General features: G+C 37.5%; 1 protein-coding gene across 1 annotated transcript in view; it reads right to left on the reverse strand.

The window, feature by feature from the left end:
* LOC111157841 (Rho guanine nucleotide exchange factor 38) overlaps positions 1-26479 on the reverse strand; it is a 139049-nt gene that overhangs the window by 21808 nt on the left and 90762 nt on the right. The window contains exons 5-8 of the mRNA XM_022519524.1: positions 19229-19246; positions 8684-8883; positions 5619-5752; positions 418-522 (exon numbers count right to left, since the gene is read on the reverse strand). Coding sequence (XP_022375232.1) covers positions 418-522; positions 5619-5752; positions 8684-8883; positions 19229-19246 — 457 coding nt within the window. The remainder of the gene's footprint in view (positions 1-417; positions 523-5618; positions 5753-8683; positions 8884-19228; positions 19247-26479) is intronic.

The following is a 26479-nucleotide window of genomic DNA, read 5'->3' on the forward strand; positions in this document are numbered from 1 at the left end:
AAATTTGCAAATATGTGTTTTAGGTACTAGAAAGGGATATACAAGGATAATCCAACAAAGAAAGAAAATTTCTGCCAAATCAGTTTTGCACTAATGAACTCACCCCAGTTAAAAGGAATGTGTGCTGATGGTCCAGCACCATGGGGCAATCATGTGAGCTAAGGCCCCACAACATGGCCACTTCAACTGTGAGCAGGACAGGGCAGATAAGCGAACGAAGAACAGAACCTACATCTCTATCCTGGCTTCCCTCACTGGCAGTTTGCAGCCTCCCAAATCTGATATGGTATCAGTGAATTTTATTGTATAAATTCGATCACAAAAAGGCATGAACATGCACATTTACTCTTCGGAACAACCGTGGACACCAATACCTTCTCATAGAAACACTGGAAACGGTTGTTGTGTCTTACCTACCTGGATGTGTTGATGACAGAGTGCAATGTTCTTCACACAGTGCCTCACCGTCTTTTCTAAAGATCTGAACAGCTTTTCTTCTCTATTGAAGGTATTGTCTTTCACCTATAATGCAGATGAAATTATTTATTTTTATAAATCAAACAAATCTGGTGTGGTTTTTTTTTAAGATTTTATTTATTTATTTGACAGAGAGAGAGAGAGATCACAAGTAGGCAGAGAGGCAGGCAGAGAGAGAGAGAGGGGAAAGCAGGCTCCCCACTGAGCAGAGAGCCCGATGCAGGGCTCCATCCCAGGACTTCTGGGATCATGACCTGAGCTGAAGGCAGAGGCTTTAACCCACTGAGCCACCCAGGCGCCCCACAAATCTGGTGTTTTAAAGAAATGTCATAGGCTACATGAGCCCAGCACATGACAAAGAGACTCCTTGTTGAGATGAAAACCTTCCGTGTAGTGCTGACTGCCTTGGCACAGTACGTGCTGTGTACAAGCGTGCCGCACAACTTCAGTTAGTGTAGCGAAGCCCCCCTCTGCCGGTTAAGCATGGAGCTTTGTCTGCGTGATGGTAGCTGGGGGAGGGAAAACTTTTCTCTGCAGTTTATAATGGCATATATGACATATGTACTCTGAAATTATGCCCCTTTTGAGGGTTCATAAAATAATTAATATAATAAAAAATCAAAATTAAAATAAGATAAATATTTCATCTCTTGACTGGAACTGTTTTGTTGTTATGACTCATTCCAATTAATTTAGAAAGGATTCTTAGCTTCTTGGCTAAAGAAATGCGGTAATTCTTTACCAACTCAAATTTGAAAAGTTGAATGTGATCTTGGCCAAAAGAGCCCCTCTGTGGGGAAAACTCAGCAGAGTTAACATAATAGTCACATGTGTTCAGTTATTTTTAGATATTTTATCTTATTTTATTGATAAGACCATAAGTGTTATTATTATTAATGGTAAGAAGTATTTCTTGGCTATCACAATATTGACAAAAGAACAGAACCAGCTTCATGCTGGCAAAATCTGTGTGAACATGCAAATGATTTGTGGTACATGGTGGGTACTCTTCAATTTGGTACTGGGTAGTAACCATAGCTGTTCTCTGTTCATAGGTTTGATAATTTAAGATCGTGGACCTTGGTGGAGTCCGGGGGAGATGGTTGACCTTAGAGCCAAGTGCACAGAGAATGGTGCTATTTTATCTTATTTTTAAACCCCTTAATATTGTCTGTCTAAAAAGCTTTTGGTTAAATAGGTAGCATAGTCCCTTGTAATTCACACAACATTCAAGACTGTCTGCCTCAGGACCTCTATCCTCTAATCTAGTTTGACGTATGGAATAATATGCTGGGGCAGATTATTCTAAATGCGGGTTTCAAGGACCCATCACCAGCTATTTTATTTTGTGTATCTTGGCAGGGATCCAGATGATTCTAAAATAAGACATTCAAGGATCACAGTATGAGAAATATTTTCCAGTTCTACGTTCCTACAGCCAAGCCCTTCTCATGCTGCTTTATTTTGCTGGAATACACTGCTGTCCCTTTCTCTACCTTGCAAAATTCTGTTTCACTTTTTTAAGGACTCAACTGTCACCCCTTCTGTGAAACCTCCCTTGAATCCCTATTCTTTTCACTGTAGAAAATTAATTGCTCCCCCATGTGCTCTTCACAACACCAGTTAATTATTTAAGTGATTCTCTCCACTGATAAATGGCAAGCATTAGAGATTAAGCACTTTTTGTCTTAATAATAATAATAGCTAACATATATTAAACACTAACTAAGTTCCAGGCACTGTGCTAAAACCTGCTTTCCATCTTCTCATTTTGATTCTTACAAAGCTCTATGGCATAGGTGCCACAATGAATCCCATTTCAGAGATAAAGAAACAGAAGCTTGGGAGCTGTGGCAAAAATAGTGGATGTTCCCCTGACATCCTTTTACTGGCCGGATTCGCACCTCTAGTTTAAGTTGGACATGTGGCTGTCCTGCTAGAGACTACCCTTTCCCTGCAGCTGGTTCTGCCCTCGTAACTGGTTTGGGTAAATAGATGTTAGCTAAAGGGTATATTTCACTTCTGAATTTTGGCCTTACAACCTTGCCTTTGGGACAAGACTGAAGACACAGCAGTGACCCAACTTCAGCCAAGCAGATGGAGACAGCATGTTTGGGGGACAGCGCAGCACAAAATTGGAGACAGCTGGGATCCTAAAGAATTTTGTGCAGCAGAGCCCATCTGGACTCACATCTTAGGACTATTACAAGAAAGAGATATAAACGACTTCCCAGCTTACACTACTTTGTTTTGGAATCTCCTTGTGAAAGGAGCTTGGCCTTTAACCTAAATAATACAGGACATTAAAGAAATTTATCCATGTTAATAGGTAGAACCAGGATTCAAACCCAAGGAGTCTGAATTCAGAATTTCTTTGTATACCAGATCTCTAACACAGTGTCTGGTATAGTGAGTTCAATACATGTGTGATGAATTGAATAGCATCTTCCTCTTGGGTAATAGTTTTATACCCTAACTCCACCAAATATTTCACTTGAGCTGCTGACAAGTGCAAAATTGACTGATTTGAGATTTATCTCTTCTGCAGATCAGCCTATGCAGCTGATTTTCTGATTAACAGTGAAATGCTTCATTGCTGACGGGACATCTTCTCAAAAGATTAAGGGGAAAATCTAATTAATATCCCTTCAGGCCACTTTACCTACAACTCACTTTTAGTTCACAATTGGAAAGTATCAGAAGCTGATGATAAATATGTTAAAGAATGTAACAGCTTCTACAAAACCTGCTCAGAATTCAGACCTGCCTATTGTTCCTCAATAGAATTGTCTTAAGTCAGAAGTAACAACCTAAAGAGTAGGGGAGAATTGTGTGCATGACATTTACACATACCTATGAAGGCTACAGTCTCTTCTACAATTGAATTCCCAACCCAATTTTAGTACTGTTGCTTTTAGCTCAAATGACTTGATTTTCCTCTCCCTGATCTATGACCATACAACCCTAATGTCCCAAACTTCTCACATTATGGTTTAGCACTGGGAGAGGGGCCTGGAGTTATTTCCTGCATGCAATGGACCCAGTGAGCCCCTAGAAGAACATAAAGGATGATACATACCACAGAATCCAAGAATGGCCATATTGGATATGGAGTAGTAAAGTAGGTACAGCCACAGGAGAAAACAGAAACAAGGCTTGGAAGAAGTTGATTATAGTGGACAAGTCCTAAAGAGGAGGTCACTGCATGCCATATAGGGCCACAGGGCAATCACCAGGTTTTGGTCAGGTGGCAGAAAGGAGCAGGGGGAAAGTCAAAGCCAGAGCCTCTATTGTGTTTTTTTGTTGGCAACCCTATAGAAATACCTGGATCAGGATAAACAGTTCAGGATTGGCCAGTTTGAGTAATTCCCATGGGCTTTGGGCTTTCGTGGTGGTCTCCACTTGCCTGGTAGCTGGCCCTAGGATGACTTAAGGCAGAGGAACCCCCTTTGGTGTGTGAGAGATAGATGAGAAAGTGTTTGGGGCTACAGACTCAGGATTGCTTGGTTGTCCTATGAAAGAAGTGATCCCAGCTGAGCTCTTTGGATTCTCTAAGAATGGATTAGCCCTGGGAGGAGCATCTCTCAGTGCCAGCCGCTTTTTCAAGATGTCAAAACAGCATAAAATACAGAAAGTAAAAGACCTGACTAATACACCATGCATAAAGGAGTTTATATCTAAGCGAGAAGTAAGAAGTCTGGATGTTAAAAGCTAGTAAACAGTAATACACTGTTCAGCGATATGAAATGCTGCTGCTGCTGCTGCTGATGGTGATGGTGATGGTGATGAAGGTGATGATGATAGCCAATAGGTACTGAGTGCTTACCCACCGTGTTAGGCACTTTCAACATATGCATCACCTCATTTCATCCTCACCAGCCCTCCGCGTGGAAGGTCCTAGTATAACCTCGATGATTCCCTTGGATTTAAGCTATGTACCCAAAGGCAAATGTTAATTAAGTGGCAGAAGTGACATTCTAATCCAGATCTGGATGACTTCAAAGATTCTGTCCTTACTTTCTGCCTTGTGCTGACTCCAGCAAATGTCCACAGGGCCAAGAATGGGAAACACTCCTTGTCAAGCATTCAGAAGAGGAAGAGGCCACCACTATCTTAGGGTTAGAAAGCTGCAAAGGCTCAATGGAAAAAAGGAAAAAGACCATGGTAGCTAAAGAGTGAAATAGATAGGACAACCAGTGCTGAACTACCATACAGTTGCCTCTAGTTCAAATTGAAACCTTAGAGATGTTAACATAGTAAGGGATAAAATCAGGAAAATGAGAAGAAAAAAAAATACTATATGGTATCTTAAGAACTATCCTGCTTGATTTCAATTAGAAGCCCACTGAAATCCATCTTCAGGCCATGAACTTTCTATCTTGTGATTCTCAAAGTGTGTTCCTTTGGTCACTTACTTCAAGGTCATTTAGCTTCAAAACACCTGGAGTTTTGTAAAAATACAGACCGCTAGATTGCACCCTTGAACCAGGAGAAGCCCTGGGAATCTTTTGGCAAGCTCCTCAGGTAATTGTTCCACACATTAAAGTTTAAGAACCTTCGTTAATCCATCCATTATTTATTGGGGGTTGAGATGAAAGGGGTTCAAACCAGGCTAAACAGGTGATGCAGAACAATTATCCAGTAACATAATGTACATAGGCAGTGGGAGAGAGGAAAAGAATAATGGTAGGAAAAAAAATCACACCAAGGTAAGCACCTAATCCCCCCCCTTTTTTATAGATGAAATAAAGTTAAGATGAACATTAAAGGAACATGAAAGGAAAGAGAGGTTTAAAAAAAAAAACAGAGGTAAAATAGGGAGGAAAGGAGGACATTGCCTTGGATGAGATTATGTGCTGGTTGATTGTGAAAGTCAGGACTTCTGGGGTGTCCCATGTTGACCCCTGTCCTCATGTCCTTTTCTCTCCTTTGCTTCCTCAGTGGAAGCACCACAGCTAAAAGGTGTCAAAACCACCCGCATTGGATTTCCCCCCAAAAAGGGAGAAAGGATCAACATCAGACAATGACCTTGATTCTCATTGTTCTAGAAACAGCTCTGATAACAACCAACAGGACCCTCATAAAAATACCAGCACTCATATGCCCCAGGAGGACGTAAATGGCTAAAGAAGAAAAATTACCTGTGGCTCTCCTCTGGTCAGAATCTTTAGGTGATTTGTCACTCTTTTTGATTTCTTGCTAATTGAATGAATGTTTAGTTTAGACAATTTATCTTTAAGTGATTCATCCTCATCATTCCTCTTGTATTTTAGAACTGCAATGGAAGAATGCAATCACATATTTGAACACATACAACATAGAAAGTTGCATCCAAAGAATTCAAGATCCATATTTAAGACAGAAATCTATGTGATTTTTGACCCTCTGATGCAGATACAATATGCTCTGGTCCCACTGCCCAGGCATAAGTCCAGCTGCCCAACCCACTGACCAGAAACTCAGATGTCTAGGGGCTTGAGCGCCTCAAAGCTCAAGGTCCATTTACCTTCCACATTAAAGAAATCTCTAACACTGGAGAAAAACTTTCTCCCTTCTCAGATAATACATTTGTTATCTTCAGTCTCTAGAATGAAGCATCAAGACCTAGCTAAGGAAACTGTACCCAGCATAAGGAGACCTCAGACTCTAGAGGGACTCCACTAGCTGAGACATTTGGGGTAAGTTGAGTCACCTCTCAGAGCTTTACTTTTTTATCTTCAAGATTGTTTTCGCCTCTCATATTATTCAAAATGTTAAATATTTCTAACGTTCAGTTTTGGTAAGGGTGCTGGGAGATGGGCACTCTTACACACTGTCAGTGAGGATTCAACCATCACAGTTTTTGTGGAGAACAATTGGTCAGAATCTTCTAAATGTATCTTCTGTGACCAAGAAGTCTGTGCAAAGAATATGCTTTCCATAATTAAGCACACAAAGTTTTGTTTGCTACAGTATTTTTTTTTCAATAGCACAATACTGGGAACAATTAGAAAGTTTATCCATAGAGGAAGAGTTAACTGAAGTAGAACACACTCAGAAATAGAATAGCAGGGAACCATTAAAAAAGAGGCCAATATTAACTGGAAGAATGTTCATGACATGTCATTGAGTTTAAAAAACAGGCCCAGAACACTGCAGTGCCATATATGTTCAAGAAAGATGGAGAGAAGGAGAAGAGAAAGAAGAAAGAAAATAGGAAAAAAAAAAAGACATAGAAAGTCTGAAGAAAACTTATGATATGTCCGCTGTGCAAACTGCAATCATGGGAATGGAAAATCTTTCCACTTTAAAACACTGTGAACGAGTTTAAGCAGACAGAAAAGTAAAAAGAACAATATAACAATTTTCTTTCAGCCTTGTCATATCTTAACATTTCACCTTGCTTATCTTCATAAAAATGATCAGCTGAAGTTTCTCTGATCTTCATCTTTGATCCCTTAAAGGGAATTATGATCCTAAAGAATGGGGTTGACTGTACCTGTATCTATTTTTATACATGGATTTGTATAATACATAGTATTATTTTGAACATTTTTGATGTTTATAAAAATGACAGCATATATATTCTTCTGTCACTTGTCATTTACTTTTTAGAAAACTCAATATTGTGTTTTTCAGATTTATTCAATTGACGCATGCATTTTAATTTGTGTGTTCTCATGGTATCATAGTGTCCAATACATGGTTTGTCCATTATCTGGATAAATATGTAAGCTATTTTCCTCTTGCTTTTATGAACAATACTAGTTACTAGTATACCTATTTATGAGCATAGGGGAAAGGGTTTCTCAAATATCTGGATATTGATTTTCTGAATCTCGGGTGTGGGCATCTTTAACTTTACTAGATATTGTCAAGTTATTCTCTATAGTGGTGATTCCCACTACATTGTTGCCTGCAGCACTTAACATTATACCTTAAAAATCTTTTTTTAAAATATTTTATTTATTTATTTGACAGAGAGAGAGAGAGAGATCACAAGTAGGCAGAGAGGCAGGCAGAGAGAGAGGGGGGAAGCAGGCTTCCTGCCGAGCAAAGAGCCCCATGTGGGGCTCGATCCCAGGACCCCGAGATCACGACCCGAGCCGAAGGCAGAGGCTCAACCCACTGAGCCACCCAGGCGCCCCCTCTTAAAAACCTTTTTGACAATCTGATAGGATGGGAATGGTATGTCATTGTGATTTTAATTTGCATTTCTCTCATTACAAATGAAGCTTAACCTTTTTTTGTATTAGAATGGCTTTATTATTGATTTAGTATCAGTAATTATATATTCTAGATAGTAATCCTTTGCCTGTGGACTATCTTTTAATTTATTATGGTGTCTCTTCCTCTACAACTTTTCTATTCTAGGCCCTTCTTTATAATTTTAATTTATTAACACAAATACAGATTATTTTTTTCAATAAAAATTTAGAAAACAAAAACAACAAAAATAAATGAAATTGTTGGAGCAGTTAGCTGCAATGTCCTACCATTGTTTTAATGTTAGAAGATTTAATGTTAGAAGTACAAAGCCAAGAACTTATGGACACAAATCACACTGACAGAGGACCCACACACACAGTCTATCCCAATGTGTTACTACATCGCAGATGATAGAAACCGTGCAATTGTGCCTCCTGTTTTGAAATCTACATTCCACTCCAGACATGAATTTTACATCTCAGCTAACAAATACCTCACAATAATTCCATAATTCGAGAAAGAAATACACTTGCTCCCTTCAATGGAGCAATTATGGCTACAAAATCTCTATTTCTTATGTGTTAGAACCAGATGAGCTTGATGTATTAGCTGGGCCTGTTTCACCACTGATGTGGCTGGAGCTTCTCACTACTCCAGCTTTCTGGCCATGCCATGTCTCCTTCTTCCCACACGTATCACCAGTGACAGGAAGACTACATGCTATGATATCATCAGCCCACAGTATGTCACCAGGCAAGGAGTGGTCAATGGAGGTTGAGTAAAGGGCGGCTTGATTTTTTAAAAATTTGTCTTTTTTTTTTTTTTTTTTTTGGTGCCTCACGACCTCGAGTCCAGCTGGCCAGGCAAAACTACACTCTGCTCCTTAGCCTCTAAGTCTAGATATCGAATGATCATGATCACAGCAACTGCTATAACTACTTAGATATTCTGATTCTCAGAAGTATAGGCAGAACACTCCAATCACAGAAAACACTCAATTCATCATGTTTCTACTTACCTAAATCTTTCCGTCTTTTAAGTTCATTGATGTTCACATTAATGTCTTTCACTGCAGTGAAGGCATCTCCCAGAGCCCTGAAGTCTGGGTGGGAGGGAGGGGTGGAGCTTCGGAGTTCACACAGCAAGAGGGGGTATTTCATTACACGCTGGATTGGTTTGATCATCAAAGAGCCCATGTCCAGTAAGTTTGGTTTGCCTCTACAATAGAGATAAATAATATCAGTTTCCCAGACATTTGTTTTATCATTTTTGTGATTTTTATGAGTTATCCTGAAACTGTTTTTCTCCTTTATTTTTCCTCTATTTGGCTGTATACAAATTCTAAAAATAGAGCAAGAGAAATGGGTGACAGAGAGAAGCCAGGCTAAAAGACCCTACTACTAAGCAGAAACCTACAAGAAAGCACATGAGCGTTATCTGCCTGCCAAGAAGGACTCAAAGCAGGATTTCCATCCATGTTCCGTTTATACTTTTTAAATAACAAGATTGATAATAATAGTGGGAAATAATTTCAGAATGCATTTTTCCATGACAACCAAGAAAAATGCATTGTCCTGATGGTATTTTTGTGATTATTAGTGAAGAAAAGAAATTCATTATTTACAAAGATGACTTGCCAAATATAGTCAAAAGAAAGCATTGTTGGGGCGCCTGGGTGGCTCAGTGGGTTAAAGCCTCTGCCTTCGGCTCAGGTCATGAGGTTCAGGTTCTCTGCTCCACGGGGAGCCTGCTTCCTCCCCTCTCTCTCTCTGCCTGCCTCTCTGCCTACTTGTGATCTCTCTCTCTCTCTCAACTAAATAAAATCTTAAAAAAAAAAAAAAAAAGAAAGCATTGTTTCCTTTCTTCTACCAAATTGAATAGTTGAATTCATGATGTTTCAGAGGTTCTACCACAGTCTCCAAAAGAGATTTATAATAACTGCAACAATGTAAATTCTGTAAATTAATTATTAATACCACCACTATCACTAATCATTGCTATCACACGACTTTCCACGATTTTCCATGTGGAATTCTTCTTAGCCAATAGATCTTCAAATGGCACATAAAAGTGAGCACTTATGCCTGACTCTTCCTTTAGGAGCTTCTGAGATGAGAATAGAACTATCCCAACTAGCCAAGCAGTTCACAGGAAGTGAAAAACCTAGAAGTCATTGTCCAACCCACTGTTCAATCATTTTTTAATGAGAAGTCAGTGGTTTCTAAAAGCCTTTTTATGCAAAGAGACAAATAAAGAGACACAATAAATGAACATGGGTAGAAATTGTGCTTTGAATCCCTTCTGGTGGACAGATACACTCAGTTGTTTTCCTTTAGGTCTTTTGTTTGTTTGGCTTTGGCTTTGGTTTTGGGGTTTTGTTTTTGTTTTTGTTTCTGTTTTAGTAGATAAGAATGTAGATGGTTTTCAAATCATAGTAGGTGAATTTTTTTATTCTTCAATTATTATTTCTAAATATTAATATAGAGGGACAACTTACCACAACATTGGAATGGTGAAATGGATCTAAAAATCTTTGGACAAGATCAAAGATAAAAGTTTATCATCAGAAAAGGTCTGAAAACACCTCAGAGACCATCTAATTGAACTCTTCATATGATAAATGAGAAACTAACAAACTTTGATGATCATGTGTATGTGCACACATACATGTACACACACACACACGCACACAAGCCAACCACCCTCTATTATATCTCCCCATTTTTATTTTTATGGTAGCACTTTCAACTCTCTGGAATCATTTTGTTTCCCTATTTACCAGTTTATGCTCAATTTGTCATCACTATGTGTCTGGCATGACATATAGTATTTTCTCAATGAATATTTGGAGATTGAAATGATAGATTTTGGATTTTCTGTAATGCGCTTTTATTTTACATTGAATTTTTTTCCAAAAACATTGCACAATGATCCTGAATAATAGAGGAGTTTTATCACATGCTGAGAAAATAATGACACTATAATAAAAAAAGATTGAAACAAACAAAAGTCAACATTTTTTTAAGGAAAATCAAAGTAAATATTAAAGATCTGCAAGGGAATAAAGAGCTGTTTTAATATGATTTATCTTGTACTTTCTACCCATTTACACAAATCTCTTAAGGAAGGGAGGAAGGGATATAAGGAGACAGGATGGCAAGGAGGGAATGAAGAAGATAGGGAGAGAGAGATGTTTTGGTTTCCAGGAGTACTGAGTGAAGCGGATGGGAAAAAATGTAAATCTATTATGAATGCTAAAAAAAGTAACACAATATATTTTCTAACTGATGGTGTATCAAAAGCAGAACACTTGAATATGAAATATAGCATTTTCTTACATATCTCAAGCAGAGAGTCTTCAGCAATACAACAGTTTAGACAGTTAAGTAGAAATAATTCCCCTAAATAAAAACAAGTCTGGAATATAGAAGGTATTAACTTGACCAGAAGAAATCATATTATCTGTATGAATATAATCAGAATTTCTTCTACATGCTTCCTTTGACTATCATCAAATATTAGTTTATTTAATCTAAAAATTACTGAAAATGCCATCAATTATAAATATAATCAAACAGCTCAAAGAAAACTCAATTTTAATGATAGTTTATTAGCATGGTCTATTGTTATATGCATATTTCAAATTTTTAATTACAAAAAGTATCCCCAGATGTATTAAAGGACATGCTTGTGTCTCTGAACTGCCTCTTTTCTTCCTTATCAAGATCTTTCAAAAAACCAGCCTCAACCCTTTAGTTGTGTCCACATCTTATCATTAATTCTTTTTCCATTACTCTTTTTTTTATAAGTCTGTTTTTTTTTTTTTTTTTTTTAGATTTTATTTATTTATCTGACAGACAGAAATCACAAGTAGGCAGAGAGGCAGGCAGAGAGAGAGAGGGAAGCAGGCTCCCCGCTGATCAGAGAGCCCAATGCGGGGTCCGATCCCAGGACCCTGCGATCATGACCTGAGCTGAAGGCAGAGGCTTAACCCACTGAGCCACCCAGGCGCCCCCCATTACTCTTTTACATCAAACTTCTAGTCTCTCCCTTTTCTCTTTCAAATGATAATAATAACAATTATAAATGAAACTAAAAGTGTCAGAAATGCAAATATTTCAAAAGGCTTTCTCAAAAATGAGAAATCTCCCAGACACTTTTGTCTTCAGACATGTACTTTGGACAGCCCAAGTGATATTCTGATATCTGCATCACACAGACAAGCAATATGGTAGAAAAGATAGAGGATGTCTTTTAAGATAATGACACTCCAGGCATTCACCCCATCTAATCCCTTCCAGTAAGATTAAGTTCTGATAACTTCGAGAGGCAAATGAGTCCTATGGGTGTTATAACCCAGCTTAGCCAAGGACCCATTATCATATATATCCCCAAAAGAAAGTAACAATTTCCCATATACACCAGGCTAAAAACTAAGGTAGTCATTAATTTGTAATTCTGTTTCATCTTCCTCTGTCTTATCACGAATACTTTGACAAGTATTTAGTACCATAAGTAGCTGCACTAATCTCATTGTGAATTACTAGGACTTTACAAAGTCAAGTAAACACAGCTGGCTTTGTTTTAACAGCAGCCAGTTTTGCTATAGAGAGCTTCCCATCCAATACAAGAGAACAGTCTCACAATGAAAATAAAAATGACATTTAAACAATGTAAAAACTGTGGTGGAGGACAAAGAATCAGATATACAACATTGAGGTCCACCAATATATCTTAATTAGAGGGAGAAAACAGAGGAAGGAAAAATAATCATTTAAGTATTGATCAGATTACTTTGAATTTCCTCTGTTTTATGACAATAAGTATCCTAAATTTAATATTAATTTTAGAGTAGCCACAAACCATGTATACTGTTATTGAGTTTATTTTCAATTCACTCTCCTTTAAAAACACCTTGAGTCAATTTTAGAAAAAACAGTATATTCTTATACACACAAATAAACAAATAGGATTTGGCACAAATAAAAAATTGTGAAAATAAATACAGAGCCATTAACAAATTTTAGGAGATGTAAAGAACATGAATGAATGGTAATTGATTTATTACTGGAGAGATTCGAACCAGAGAGAACCAGTAATATGGAGAGGCAATAATTTAATCATTCCCTAAAGATTCATTAATTAGACCCTAAGAACCTGTGGAAGTAGAGAGAGAGGGAGTGGGGATTAGAATAAGAAGAACTGGTTGGAAACCTGTTTAAGAAATGGCCTAATTTCTAGGATGCTCTACATATAAGGAGATCATTTGGAGAACTAAGAAAGAGCTCTTGGAAATTGAAAGAATAATAGTAGAAATATGGGGCGCCTGGGTGGCTCAGTGGGTCAAAGCCTCTGCTTTCGGCTCAGGTCATGATCCCAGGGTCCTGGGATCGAGCCCCACAGTGGGTTCTCTGCTCAGTGGGGAACCTGCTTTCCCCTCTCTCTCTCTGCCTGCCTCTCTGCCTACTTGTGATCTCTGTCAAATAAATAAATAAAATCTTAAAAAAAAAGAATAATAGGAAAAATAAAATCTCACAAGTGTTGGAGAAAATGTTCAAGAACTTTCCAGAAAGAAGACCAAAAATACAAAGGGATATAAGATGGAAGGAAAATGTGAAAAAATTAGATTGGTCTGAAAGATCCAATATTGAAATAAGTGGAGTCCCAGAAAGTGGGAACAGACCACATATGGGGAGGAAATCATCAGAAAAATAACTCAGGAGCAGGACATGAGTTAGCATGTTGAAAAAACTCACTGAGTACTTAGCACAATGGACGAATTGGATTCACACCTGGGAATTCAGGGAACGTCCGACTACAGGAGACAAAGAGAAGACCCTATAATCTTTTAGAGAAACACGTGAACAAATGGGCACAAACACATGGTGAAGAATGAGAACAAGCTTCAGCTTTCTTATAGCAACACTGAAAGCTAGAACATAAGGAAAAATTGCCTTTAAATTCTGAAGCTGAGAGATTTTTAATTTAGAATTCTATACGTGATCAAACTATAAATCACCCTGAAGGTAAACTAAAGAATTTTTGGATATAAAATTTCTTAAAACTTTACTTCCTGTCCATTCCCAGTGAATACAGGAAAGTACTGAAGTACTAAAAACAGGAAAGAGGTAAAGAGATACTCCAGGACGACAAAATCTCCTTAAAAACAGCTGTGCCCAGTTATCCAGTCCAAACTCAACAGGTCAGAATGTCTGGGAAAAATGTCTGGGAAAAATGTCTGGGAAAGACATTTTTAGGGAGAAGAAATTGAAAGCATCCATAATGCATCTAGCTGTCTCAGGAGATGACTGGTTCTGAGTGTGGCATTAATGAGGAGAACAAAGAAAACTGGGAAAATGAAAATAAATTAAACAAACAGTAAATAAATAGATAAAATAGTTCACTCCCATAAAAGCAATTAATCAGTTTATTCCAAGGTTTAGTTCTGAAAAGAAATTTACTCAGATATACTAAATATAAGAAATCAAACACTGACTATTGCTCCAATCCAAATGTCACCACGTGGGTAAACTGAAGAGATGGAGAGCATGAGTGTGTGTGTGTGTGTGTGTGTGTGTAGTGGAGATGGCATAGGGAGAGAGATAAATTCTTGTGTTCCATAGGGGAAGTCAAAATATAATACCTAAAAAGGGAAAGCCAAACATGTTTTTAGGGTCATGAAGATAAGTACCAAAATATTAACTAAAAGGTGTGAAAATGCTTATGTCCTTTAGAAGCAGGTAAGAGAAGAGGGGACTGCTATTTTTCTTAATCCTGTACAACTATTTTTTTCTAAAGATTTTGTTCTTTGAGAGAGAGAGAACAAGTGGGGCAGGGAGCAGCAGAGCGAGAGGGAGAAGCAGAGTCTCCACCGAGCAGGGAGCTCAAAGCAAGCCTGGATCCCACGACACTGAGCCAACTGAATCGCACAGGTGCCCCACGATTTGGCTTTTTAAACCATGGCACATATAATTTTACAAAAACACAAAGATTTTAAAGAAGGAAACATGCAAAAATATTCAAGAAAATTCTGAACAGGAAGAATATTGAGCTGAGATTACAGTTGAACCTTGAACATGGATTTGAACTGCATGGCTACTCACACATGGATGTTTTTTCAATAAATATGGCACAGTACTGAGTATATTTCCTCTTCCTTATGATTTTGTTTGTTTTTTTGTTTGTTTGTTTTTAAAGATTTATTTATTTATTTTAGAGAGAGAGAGAGATCGAGCGAACATGTGCTCTGGGGGGGGAGGACAGAGGGAGAAAGAATCCTCAAGCAGACTCCACGCTGAGCTTAGAGTTTCACAAGGGGCTAGATCCCAAGACCCTGAAACCATGACCTGAGCCAGAATCAAGAGTCAGCCTCTTAGCCACCCAAGCTCCCCCCACTTATGATTTTCTTAATAACACTTTCTTTTCTCTAACTTTATTGTAAGAACACAGTTTGTAATACATATAACATACAATATGTGTGTTAATTTATTAATTATGTCCTCAGTAAGGCTTCTGGTCAACAGCAGGATATTAGTAAAGTTTTGGGGGAGTCAAAAGTTATACATGCCTTTTCAATTGCATGGGGGTCAGCACCCCAACCCCATGCTGTTTTTAGGGTCAACTGTAGGTATATCTTATACTAAAAAATAAAGCTGCAGAAATGAAAGCAGTTTTGTGTGGGTATATATATGGAAAGAAGAGTAGCACAAAATAGAAAATCAAGAAATAAATACAAGTATGTATGAAAATTAAGTAAATATCACATTCCTACTCTGTAAAAAAATGAATTGTTCAATATCAGGTGTTGTGATATTATCTAGTCATAGAGAAGAAAATAACAAAAATAAATTCTTTACATCAAAATAATTTCTGTATAGATCAAAGATCTAATTGTTAAAAATGAAACTATACAAGTTGAAGGAAACAGAAATTACACTTTAAAAAAAACCTGGAATTTTTAAGCAGGACACAAAATCTAAAAGCCATAGTAGGAAAAAGTGATAAATGTATTTTGAAATTCAAGCTCTGTAAGGGGTGCCTGGGTGGCTCAGTCAGTTAAGCGTCTGCCTCCTGCTCAGGTCACGATCTGGGTGTGCAGGGATCGAAGCCCACATTGGGCTCCTTGCTCAGTGGGAAGCCTGCTTCTCCCTCTTCTCCTCCCCCTGGCTCAGGCATGTGTCCTCTGTCTTTCTCAAATAAATAAAAAATAAAATCTTTAAAAAATTTTAGCTCTCTGATACTGTACAGATAAAAACAAAAGCAGCCATAAACTATGTTAAAAGTCAAATGACAAGCTGGAAGCATATAAGACAGAAAAAGTGTTAATATACTTGCTAATTAGAGAGACACTATCAATCAATTAGAAAAAGATGAACATCTCAATTAATCAATAAAAAAGGCAATCCATTAGAGGGAAATACAAATGGTTAACCATACATGAAAAATGCTCAAGATTATTATTAATGAAAATTAACACAATACAATAATATTTTAAGCCTTCTGCATTGCCACAGGTAGTAAAGATACACATATTAATTGTTTCTAGGGCTGGCAAATAGGAGATAAATGGACAAATCATATACAGGTAGTGGGACTAAATTAGTTTAACTTTGTTTAAATTTTCTGGCAGTAAGTATCAAAAGGCCTTTGATCTAGCAATTCCACGTTTAGAAACTCATTCTAAGAAAGTCAAATTATTGTACAAAGATCATTTATAAGAATAAACACATAACATCAATCTTTATAGGACAGAAAGACATCATTCAAATATCTATAAGGGTTTGGTAAACCAAATTATGGTATATACATCAGATAAAATATTATGCAGTCATAAAGCAATGTGGATTCGTTTACTGACATAGAAATGTGTCCATGATATACTGATGAATGAGGTAGTGACTTGACATACAGGAAATATATAGCAGTCCTGTGTTAGCCAATATGCACACGTGTGCACATGCATGTGTGTGTGTGTGTGTGTGTGTGTGTGTGTAGAAAAAAATTGCAGTGAAGTGAGGGATTCATGAAATGTTACAATAGTTAACTCTGGAATGTGACTACCGATTGTCTTCACGGTCTTCATTTTGGTTTTCTATATTTCACAGTGTTTCTTTAATAATTTAAAAATTATAAAGCTTAAGAAGGCAGAAATAACATTTTGGGATCAATAAAATTCCTGACTCCAAAGGTAGGAGTATCTGGTCAAGATAGAGAATACATATAAAGAAGTGTAAAAGCATAAAGATGAAACACAGCATCTCTGGAGAGAGTTAAATTTAGAATAGTTGAGTTTTTCTTGCTTTAGAACATGGGACTTGTATCAGATGCTTTTCGGGGGACTTTTTGGTGCAGGATTCTATGATTCTTGTCCCTTTAGTACTGTCTTTGATGTTTACATAAGATTATAATTCAAAATAAACATTTTAGAAGTTAGAAACATCTTTGTCTTTTTCTGTATTTTTTTAAAAATGTAGATTGTAAAAATAAAATAATAATAATAATAAAAAGGAACCCACACCCAATTTTCCGTTCCCATAAGTAAGGAATTTTTTTTCAAGGCATTTAAAACGCCACATTTCCTAAATGCACTTCCGGCTGCACTATTCCTGGCCTTAGCTGCTAAGGAGCCAAACAATTACAAATCACTTGACACTGCGTTTTATCCTTTCATGTAGCAGCATGTGCGCCTCGTGACCAGAGGGAGAGAAGCTGGAAGGAAAATAACGCACGGCGAGTATGGCTTTGATGTGCATCCAGCCCCACGCTGTGATCGTTCGACCTCTTTTCCAGTTCTTGATGTGTAGAATAGACTAGAGGGGGCATCCAAAGCCTGCTAACTTCCACGCAGCGGGATTGTCCTAAAGCTAGTGCCATTTTTTAAGCAAGTATCGCGATACAATGTACTGTTTGTTGTAGGAGCTGTGTATGCTAACTGTATTAAAAGAATCTCTCACTCTGCTCTGAATCTCTCTCTCTCTCTGGTCTTTTGGTTATAAAGACTTAAGCTTTAGGAAAAGAAGCCCGAGGAGAATTTGTAGCATAAGAAGTTCTTTGGTAATTCACATAGTTCTTCTGTGTGAATCTCCCGTCCTCGGCACAATGCCATGGGCACAGGCTTTTTAATGAGATAGCCGTCTCCCCACCCCATCCAACCCTACCAGCTATCACAGAAGAGAAACCAGGAAGACCCCAGCGTGTGAAAGGACAAAGGCCCTCTTCCATTATGCAGGTTTTCAGATTCCGTGGTCTCAGAATCGGGAACTCATTAAACAAAACAATTTACATCTGTTCGCACTATAGGAGATTATATATATATATACACACACATACTTATTTTTTTTTTCTTTTGAGAGAAAAGACTATAAAGTGAAAGAACTGGGTGCCTGTTTGGTGCCTGTGCCTCGCTGGTATGTCAAAAACTAACTTCTCTAGCCCCTGTCTGATGGATGCCTGGTTCTGCACCTCACTTCTGGAATTCTGTCCTTCCTCATGGTTGCTATGCAACAAAGCATGAATGACAGGTATTTACAGCTTAAGTTAATATACTTTTTATTTTGTGGGTTTTTTATTTCCTCGTGTACAGTTTTGGGAGTTTAGAATACAGAAGCACGCACACACATAAAGACATGTAAACAAGCAAACACACAGGCTGGGAACTCAGGTTGATTATTGTTTAGATTACTGCTGACCTTGCTAAACCAAATACGTGCATTTTTTCAAGTCTGGTAAATTTGAGTTTATATTTAAGCCAATACCATCTTTTCAGTATTAGACTAGACATGCTTTCCCTTCTATAAAAATGGATGTCTTCCAAAGTGTATGTCTATGTGTGCTATTTTTTTAATTTCTATATTGTCTTAGCAACAAGTTATTTTGTTTTAATATTTTATATATTTTAAACATATTATATATGAATGTTTGATTTTTTCTCTTTAAATCATGAGTCCAAATTAGAAAAAACTCAATATTTGTCATAATGCATGAAGAATCTTTTCTTTTGTACATTAATCTACAGAAATTTCAAAAACATTGTGGTATAAATCTGAGATTTTTTTTTTTTTTTTTTTGTCTAATGTCATTCTTAAGAAGGTGTGTTTTTGGACACATTACGATTGCGAAGCATATGTATGTTGAGCAGTTCCTAAAGCATTCCTGGCATCAGCAAACTTGTGATTTAAATAACTTGTAACCCAGGAGTCTTGTAAAACATTTTGTAAAATACATGAGATAATTTAATATGTACAGTCACCTCAGATAAATTGGAAATAATGTACTAAAAGCAATAAACATAATTGTAAAAAACAAAAAATTCTCAATTTTGAAAATACTGAACAGGTTTTTCCCCCATGACCTTTTTAAAAAATTTTTTTATTTAAGTTCAATTTAACTAATATATGGTGTATTACTAATTTCAGAGGTAGAGCTCAGTGATTCGTCAGTTTCATTTAACACCCAATGTTCATTAATTCAAGTGACTTCCTTAATGCCCTTCACCTAGTTACCCATCCCCCACCCTCTCATTATCGTTACATTTGATTTCTATTATTAAAACAAAAATACTTACTCTTGCATGTATATTTTCCTGAAAGAAAGGAGGAGAGAAGCAAATTAATGTAAATCTGCATATTTGAAGTAAAATGCAAACATAAAACTTCAAATTTTTACTACATAAAATAAAATAATAAGTTATTTTCCATGAATGTTTTATAGAATTGGTCTCATTATTTTATAATCATATCTCTAAAACTTTATCTGTAGCATGTTTACACCATCTTTGTTTCACAGTCAATATAGGGTTAAAAACTATGGATTCAGATTACAGAACTATTGATTCTGATTATGTGAAAATGGACTTAAACACCAGTTTTTGTTTACTTCATGAAAAAGAGAGTCTGTTAAACATAGTACAAGACTGGGAAAGGAGCAAGATGGCGGAGGAGTAGGAGACCTAAATATCATAGGGTCCCAGGAGTTCAGCTAGATAGTTATCAAACCATTCTGAACAAACTCAACAGGAGTTTGAAGAGAAGAAGAGCAGCAATTCTAAGAAAAGAAAAGTGACCACTTTCTGGGAGGTAGGACGTGTGGAGAAGTGTATCCCAGGTGACATACAGGAAAATAGACCATGGCAGGAGGGACTGGCTCCTGGCAAGTAGTTGAGCAGCCGAGCACAAAACTGGAACTTTTAGAAGTCTTCTCCACTGAGGGACATCACTCCAGAGGCTATGTGGGGGTGGGGGGTGAAGCCCTCATGGGGACAGTGTGGTCTCAGGACCCACAGGGTCACAGAAAGACCAGGGGTGCCTGAGTGTGGCAGAGCTCCCAGGTACTGGAGCGGGGAAGCCAGCTGCAAAGAGGGAGCTGAGGAGGGGCTCTCAGCTCAGGGTTACCTTAAGCCATGATCTGAGGCACAGCAGGGCCACTGCTCTTTAAGCAGTGTCCCCATAAATGGCAGATATGGGGAGACCCCCTCCTTCCTCTTCCAGGAGGAATGGTGGTGTAGGAGCACATTGCAGGAATCTGTTGGGTTTGGAGACTGCAAATGGGTTCGTGTACCAGAGATAGAAATGCTCGGTCACAAGCCAGGTGAGCACAGAGTATGGCTGGAGACCAGGGAAATGGGAGGGATTGACTGCTTTTCTCTGATGACACACTGAGGAGTGGGGACCTGATTTCTCATCTCCTCCAGGGCCAGAGATTGGGAAGCCGCAGTTTTCATTCCCATCCTCCACACCTGTAGGGAAAGCATTCAGGGAACAAAAGCTCCCGAGAGCAAACCGGAGCAGATTACTTAGCCTGGCCCCTGGCAAGGGCAGTGCAATTCCACCTCAGGCAAAGACATCTGTGAATCACTGCCATGGGCCCTTCCCCCAGAAGATCAACAAGAACATTCAGCCAAGACCAAGTTCACCAATGAGAACTGCAAAACTTCAGAACTACAGGAATATAGCACATAGAATTCATGATGTTTTTCCCAGGACTCTTTAGTCTTTCAAAGTTAAGTTGTTTAAATTTTATTTTTTTCTTATTTTATTTTTTAAATTTCTCTTCTTTCCTATTTTAATGTTTTTAAACTATTTTATCTCATCAATAACTTTTTAAAAGTCTTTTAAAAGTTACATTGTTATATTCATATTCTATCCCTTCATTGTATTTAACCTTATTTTTTGTATACACATAAGTTTTTTTTTTCTTTAAAATTTTGGGGTACAGTTTCTTCTAACAGATCAAAATATACTCTAAATCTAGCACCAGCTTTGTTCTAGTCTCCAGCCTGATCACATTCCTTCCTCTTTCTTTTTTACAACCGACTTATTAATTCCTTTTTAGAATCTTTTAATTTTCATCTTTACAGTCATATTCTATCCTTCCACTGTGTTTACTCTTATTTTTGTATATACATGAGTTTTTCTTTCTTTAAAATTTTGGGAGACAGTTTCTTCTAACAGACCAAAATATACCCAAAATCAAGTGTGTAAATAAATTTTAGACCCAAAGACACCTCCAGAGTTAAAGTGAGGAGGTAGAAAACAATTTATCATGCTAATGGACATCAAAAGAAAGCTGGGGTGGCAATCCTTATATTAGATCAATTAGATTTGAAGCCAAAGACTATAATAAGAGATGAGGAAGGATATTATATCATACTTAAAGGGTCTGTCCAACAAGAAGTTCTATTTTAAATATCTATGCCCCTAACATGGGTGCAGCCAACAATAATACAATAATAGTAGGGAACTTTAACACTCCCCTCACTGAAATGGACAGATCATCCAAGCAAAAGATCAACAGGAAATAAAGGCCTTAAATGACACACTGGACCAGATGGACATCACAGATATATTCAGAACATTCCATGCCAAAGCAACAGAATACACATTCTTCTCTAGTGCACATGGAACATTCTCCAGAATAGATCACATCCTGGGTCACATCAGGTCTCGGACTGTATCAAAAGATTGGGATCATTCCCTGTATATTTTCAGACCACAATGTTTTGAAACTATAAATCAACCTCAGGAGGAAAGTTGGAAAGAACTTAAAAACATGGAGGCTAAGGAGCATCCTAATAAAGAAAGAATGGGTCAACCAAGAAATTAAAGAAGAATTGAAAAAATTCCTGGAAACAAATGAAAATGTAAACCAACTGTTCAAAATCTGTGGGACACAGCAAAGACAGTCCTGAGAGGAAAGTATATAACCATACAAGCCTTTCTCAAGAAACAAGAAAGGTCTCAAGTACACAACCTAACCCTACACCCAAAGGAGGTAGAGAAAGAACAGCAAAGAAAGCCTAAACCCAGCAAGAGAAAAATAATAAAGATCAGAGCAGAAATCAATGAAACAGAAACCAAAAGAAGAGTAGAACAGATCAACAAAACTAGGAGCTGGTTCCTTGAAAGAATTAATAAGAATGATAAATCCCTGACCAGACTTATCAAAAAGAAAAAAGAAAGGACCCAAATTAATTAAATCATGAATGAAAGAGGAGAGATCATAACCAACACCAAAGAAACATAAATAATTATAAGAACATATTATGAGCAACTATACTCCAGCAAATTTGACAATCTGGAAGAAATGGATGCATTCCTAGACACATATAAACTACCAAAACTGAACCAGAAAGAAATAGAAAACCTGAACAGATCCATAACCAGTAAGGAGATTGAAGCAGTCATCAAAAATCTCCCAACAAACAAGAGCCCAGGGCCAGATGGCTTCCCAGGGGAATTCTACCAAACATTTAAAGAAGAATTAATACCTATTCTCCTAAAACAATTCCAAAAAATAGAAATGGAAGGAAAACTTCCAAACTCATTTTATGAAGCCAGCATTACCTTGATCCGAAAACAAAGACCCCATCAAAAAGGAGAATTACAGACCAATATCCTTGATGAACATGGTTGCAAAAATTCTCACCAAAATACTAGCCAATAGGATCCAACAGTACATTAGAAGGATTATTCACCACAACCAAGTGGGATTTATTCCTGGGCTACAAGGTGGATGCAACATCTGCAAATCAATCAATGTGATACAATACATTAATAAAAGAAAGAACAAGAACCATACAATACTCTCAATAGATGCTAAAAAAGCATTTGACAAAGTACAGCATTCTTTCTTGATCAAAACTCTTCACAGTGCAGGGATAGAGGGTACATTCCTCAATATCATCAAAGCCATCTATGAAAAACCCACAGCAAATATCATTCTCAATGGGGAAAAACTGAGAGCTTTCCCCCTAAGGTCAGGAACATGGCAAGGATGTCCACTATCACCACTATTATTCCACATAGTACTAGAAGTCCTAGCCTTGGCAATCAGACAACAAAAAAAAATTTAAGGCATCTGAATCACTGAAGAAGTCAAACTCTCACTCTTTGCAGATGATATGATACTTTATGTGGAAAACCCAAAAGACTCCACTCTAAAATTGCTAAAACTTGTATGGGAATTCAGTAAAGTGTCAGGATATAAAATCAATGCACATAAATCAGTTGCATCTCTATACACACCAAGAGCAAGACAGAAGAAAGAGAAATTCAGGAGTCGATTCCATTTACAATGCACCCAATCCATAAGATGCCTAGGAATAAACCTAACCAAAGATGCAAAGAATCTACTCAGAAAACTATAGGGTACTCATGAATGAAATGGAGGAAGACACAAAGAAATGGCAAAGCATTCCATGCTCATGGCTTGGAATAACAAATATTGTGAAAATGCCTATGATACCTAAAGCAATCTACACATTTAATGCAATCCCTATCACAATACCATCAATTTTTTCCAAAGAAATGGAAAAATAATCCTAAAATTTATATGGAACCAGAAAAGACCTCGAATAGCCAGAAGAATGTTGAAAAAGAAAACCAATGTTGGTGGCATCACAATTCCAGACTTCAAGGTCTATTATAAAGCTGTAATCAAAGTAAATTGGGGGAAATCAGAGGGGAAGACAAACCATGGGAGACTATGGACTCTGAGAAACAAACTGAGGGTTTTGGAGGGGAAGTAGGTGGGTGGATGGGTGAGCCTGGTGGTGGGTATTAAGGAGGGCACATACTGCATGGAGCACTGGGTGTGATGCATAAACAATGAATCTTGGAACACTGAAAAAATAAAATTAAATTAAAAAAAAAAGAAAACAAAGCTGTAATCATCAAGACAGTACAGTACAGGTACAAAAACAGACACATAGATCAATGGAACAGAATAGAGAGCCCAGAAATGGACCCTCAACTCTATGGTCAACTAATCTTTGACAAAGCGGGAAAGAATGCCCAATGGAAAAAAGACAGTCTCTTCAACAAATGGTGTTGGGAAAATTGGACAGCCACATGCAGAAAAATGAAATTGGATCATTTCCTTACACCACACACGAAAATAGACTCAAAATGGATGAAGGACCTCAATGTGAGAAAGGAATCCATCCAAATCCTTGAGGAGAACACAAGCAGCAACCTCTTTGACATCAGCTGCAGCAACTTCTTCCTAGGAACATCACCAAAGGAAAGGGAAGCAAGGGTAAAAATGAACTATTGGGACTTCATCAAGATCAAAAGCTTTTGCACAGCAAAGGAAAGAGTCAACAAAACCAAAAGACAACCGACAGAATGGGAGAAGATATTCGCAAATGACGTATCAGATAAAAGGCTAGTGTCCAAAATCTATAAAGAACTTATCAAACTCAACACCGAAAGAACAAATAATCCAATCAAGAAATGGGCAGAAGACACAAAAGACATTTCTGCAAAGAAGACATCCAGATGGCCAACAGATACATGAAAAAGTGCTTAGTATCACTTGGCATCAGGGAAATACAAATCAAAACCGTAATGAGATACCACCTCATAGCAGTCAAAATGGCTAAAATTAACAAGTCAGGAGTGACAGATGTTGGCAAGGATGTGCGGAAAGGGAACTCTCCTACACTGTTGGTGGGAATGCAAGCTGGTGCAGCCACTCTGGAAAACAGCATGGAGTTTCCTCAAAAGTTGAAAATAGAGCTACCCTAAATCCAGCAATTGCACTACTGGGTATTTACCCTGAAGATACAAATGTAGTGATCTGAAGGGGCACGTGCACCTGAATATTTATAGCAGCAATGTCCACAATAGCCAAACTATGGAAAGAACCTAGATGTCCATCAACAGATAAAAAAGATGTAGTGTGTGTGTACATATATATATATATGTATGTGTACATGTACGTGTGTATAGAATGGAATACTATGCAGCCATCAAAAACCGAAATCTTGCCATTTGCAACGATATGGATGCAACTACATGATGTGGATGGAACTAGAGGCTATTATGCTAAATGAATAAGTCAATCAGAGAAAGACAAATATCATATGATCTCTCTGATATGAGGAATTTGAGAGACAAGGTGGGGTTCATGGAGGGTAGGGAGGGAAAAAAATGAAACAAGATGGGACCAGGGAAAGAGACAAACCATAAGTGACCCTTAATCTCAGGAAACAAACTGAGGGTCCCCAGGGGGTGGGGGGAGGGGGGAGGGGGTGGCTGGGTTATGGACATTGGGGAGGGTATGTGCTATGGTGAGTACTGTGAATTGTGTAAGACTGATGATTTACAGACCTATATAACTGAAGCAAATAAAGAATATATGTTAATAAAAAATAATTAATGAATTAATTAAAAATAAATTTAAAAAAAGAAAGGAAAACATAGTACAAGACTACAAGGTAAAGTATAAATCAGTCTCAGGAAATGGCCATCAAGTGCTACAGAATATTTCTGTACACAGTGTTAATGCAGGTTATAAACAATTCACCAGTTCAATAAGATTATTCCCACAAAAGCTTTCACTAACCATGGCTGGGTTTCTTGGCTTCCATCTTACTCAAGTACAATGAATGTCCTTCTAAGGCAACGTGATCTATCTCTTCTTTGATTTCTTCTCTACTTCATTCCCCATTGTTCACAAACTCCCCCAAACTATGGCAACCATGCAGGTCTCCTTGCTCTTACAAAAGTCTGAAGGCAGGCTCCTGCCTTTCAGGTCTTGGCACTTGTTCCTCTGTCTGGTTGCTATTCTCTTGGGTATCAATATGGTGCATTCCTTACCTCCTTCAGGTCTTTGCTCAAAGGTTTCTTCCCAATAAAACCTTCCTGGACCAATTTTTTTAGAAATTGTGCCTTGTTTCCTACACTACTTTTTATCCTTATTCCCTGCTTTATTTCTCTCTATAACACTGTGACTTTTTATATACTATATACTTATTTCATTTATTATCTATCACTCTGCTCCCCATCTGAATGAGGGCAAGGATATATGCTTGCTCTGTTCTCTGCTGTAGCCTCAGTACAAATGACTGGCATTTGGTAAGAGTATTTGCATTTGGCCAAACTTATAAGTCAAATTAAGCAATTAAGAGTAAAAAAAATGTTGGAATTATTCAAGTTAAATTTTAGACATAAAGGAGATAGGAGTTTTTCTCTAAAAGCTTCATATGGGGGCGTCTGGGTGGCTCAGTTGACTAAGCATGTCCCATATGCTCAGGTCATGATCCCAGGGTCCTGGGATCGAGCCCCATTTCAGGATCTCTGTTCAGTGGGGAGTCGTCTTCTCCCTCTGCCCTTCCCTCCATTCTCTCTTCTGCTCTCTCTCTCTCTATCTCTCAAAAACATAAAATAAAATAAAAATAAATAAAATAAAATAAGATAAATGCTTCATATGGCTATAAAGAGATGAAGTTATAATGTGTATTAATAACTTGATTACTTTGACTTCTGGTTCCTAGTCTTTTAGAATACAATGAATATTTTCAATATAAAAAATA

The sequence above is a fragment of the Enhydra lutris genome, unplaced genomic scaffold (genome assembly GCF_002288905.1).
Source record: "Enhydra lutris kenyoni isolate GAN:26980312 unplaced genomic scaffold, ASM228890v2 scaffoldscaffold3, whole genome shotgun sequence".
Lineage (NCBI taxonomy): Eukaryota > Metazoa > Chordata > Mammalia > Carnivora > Mustelidae > Enhydra > Enhydra lutris.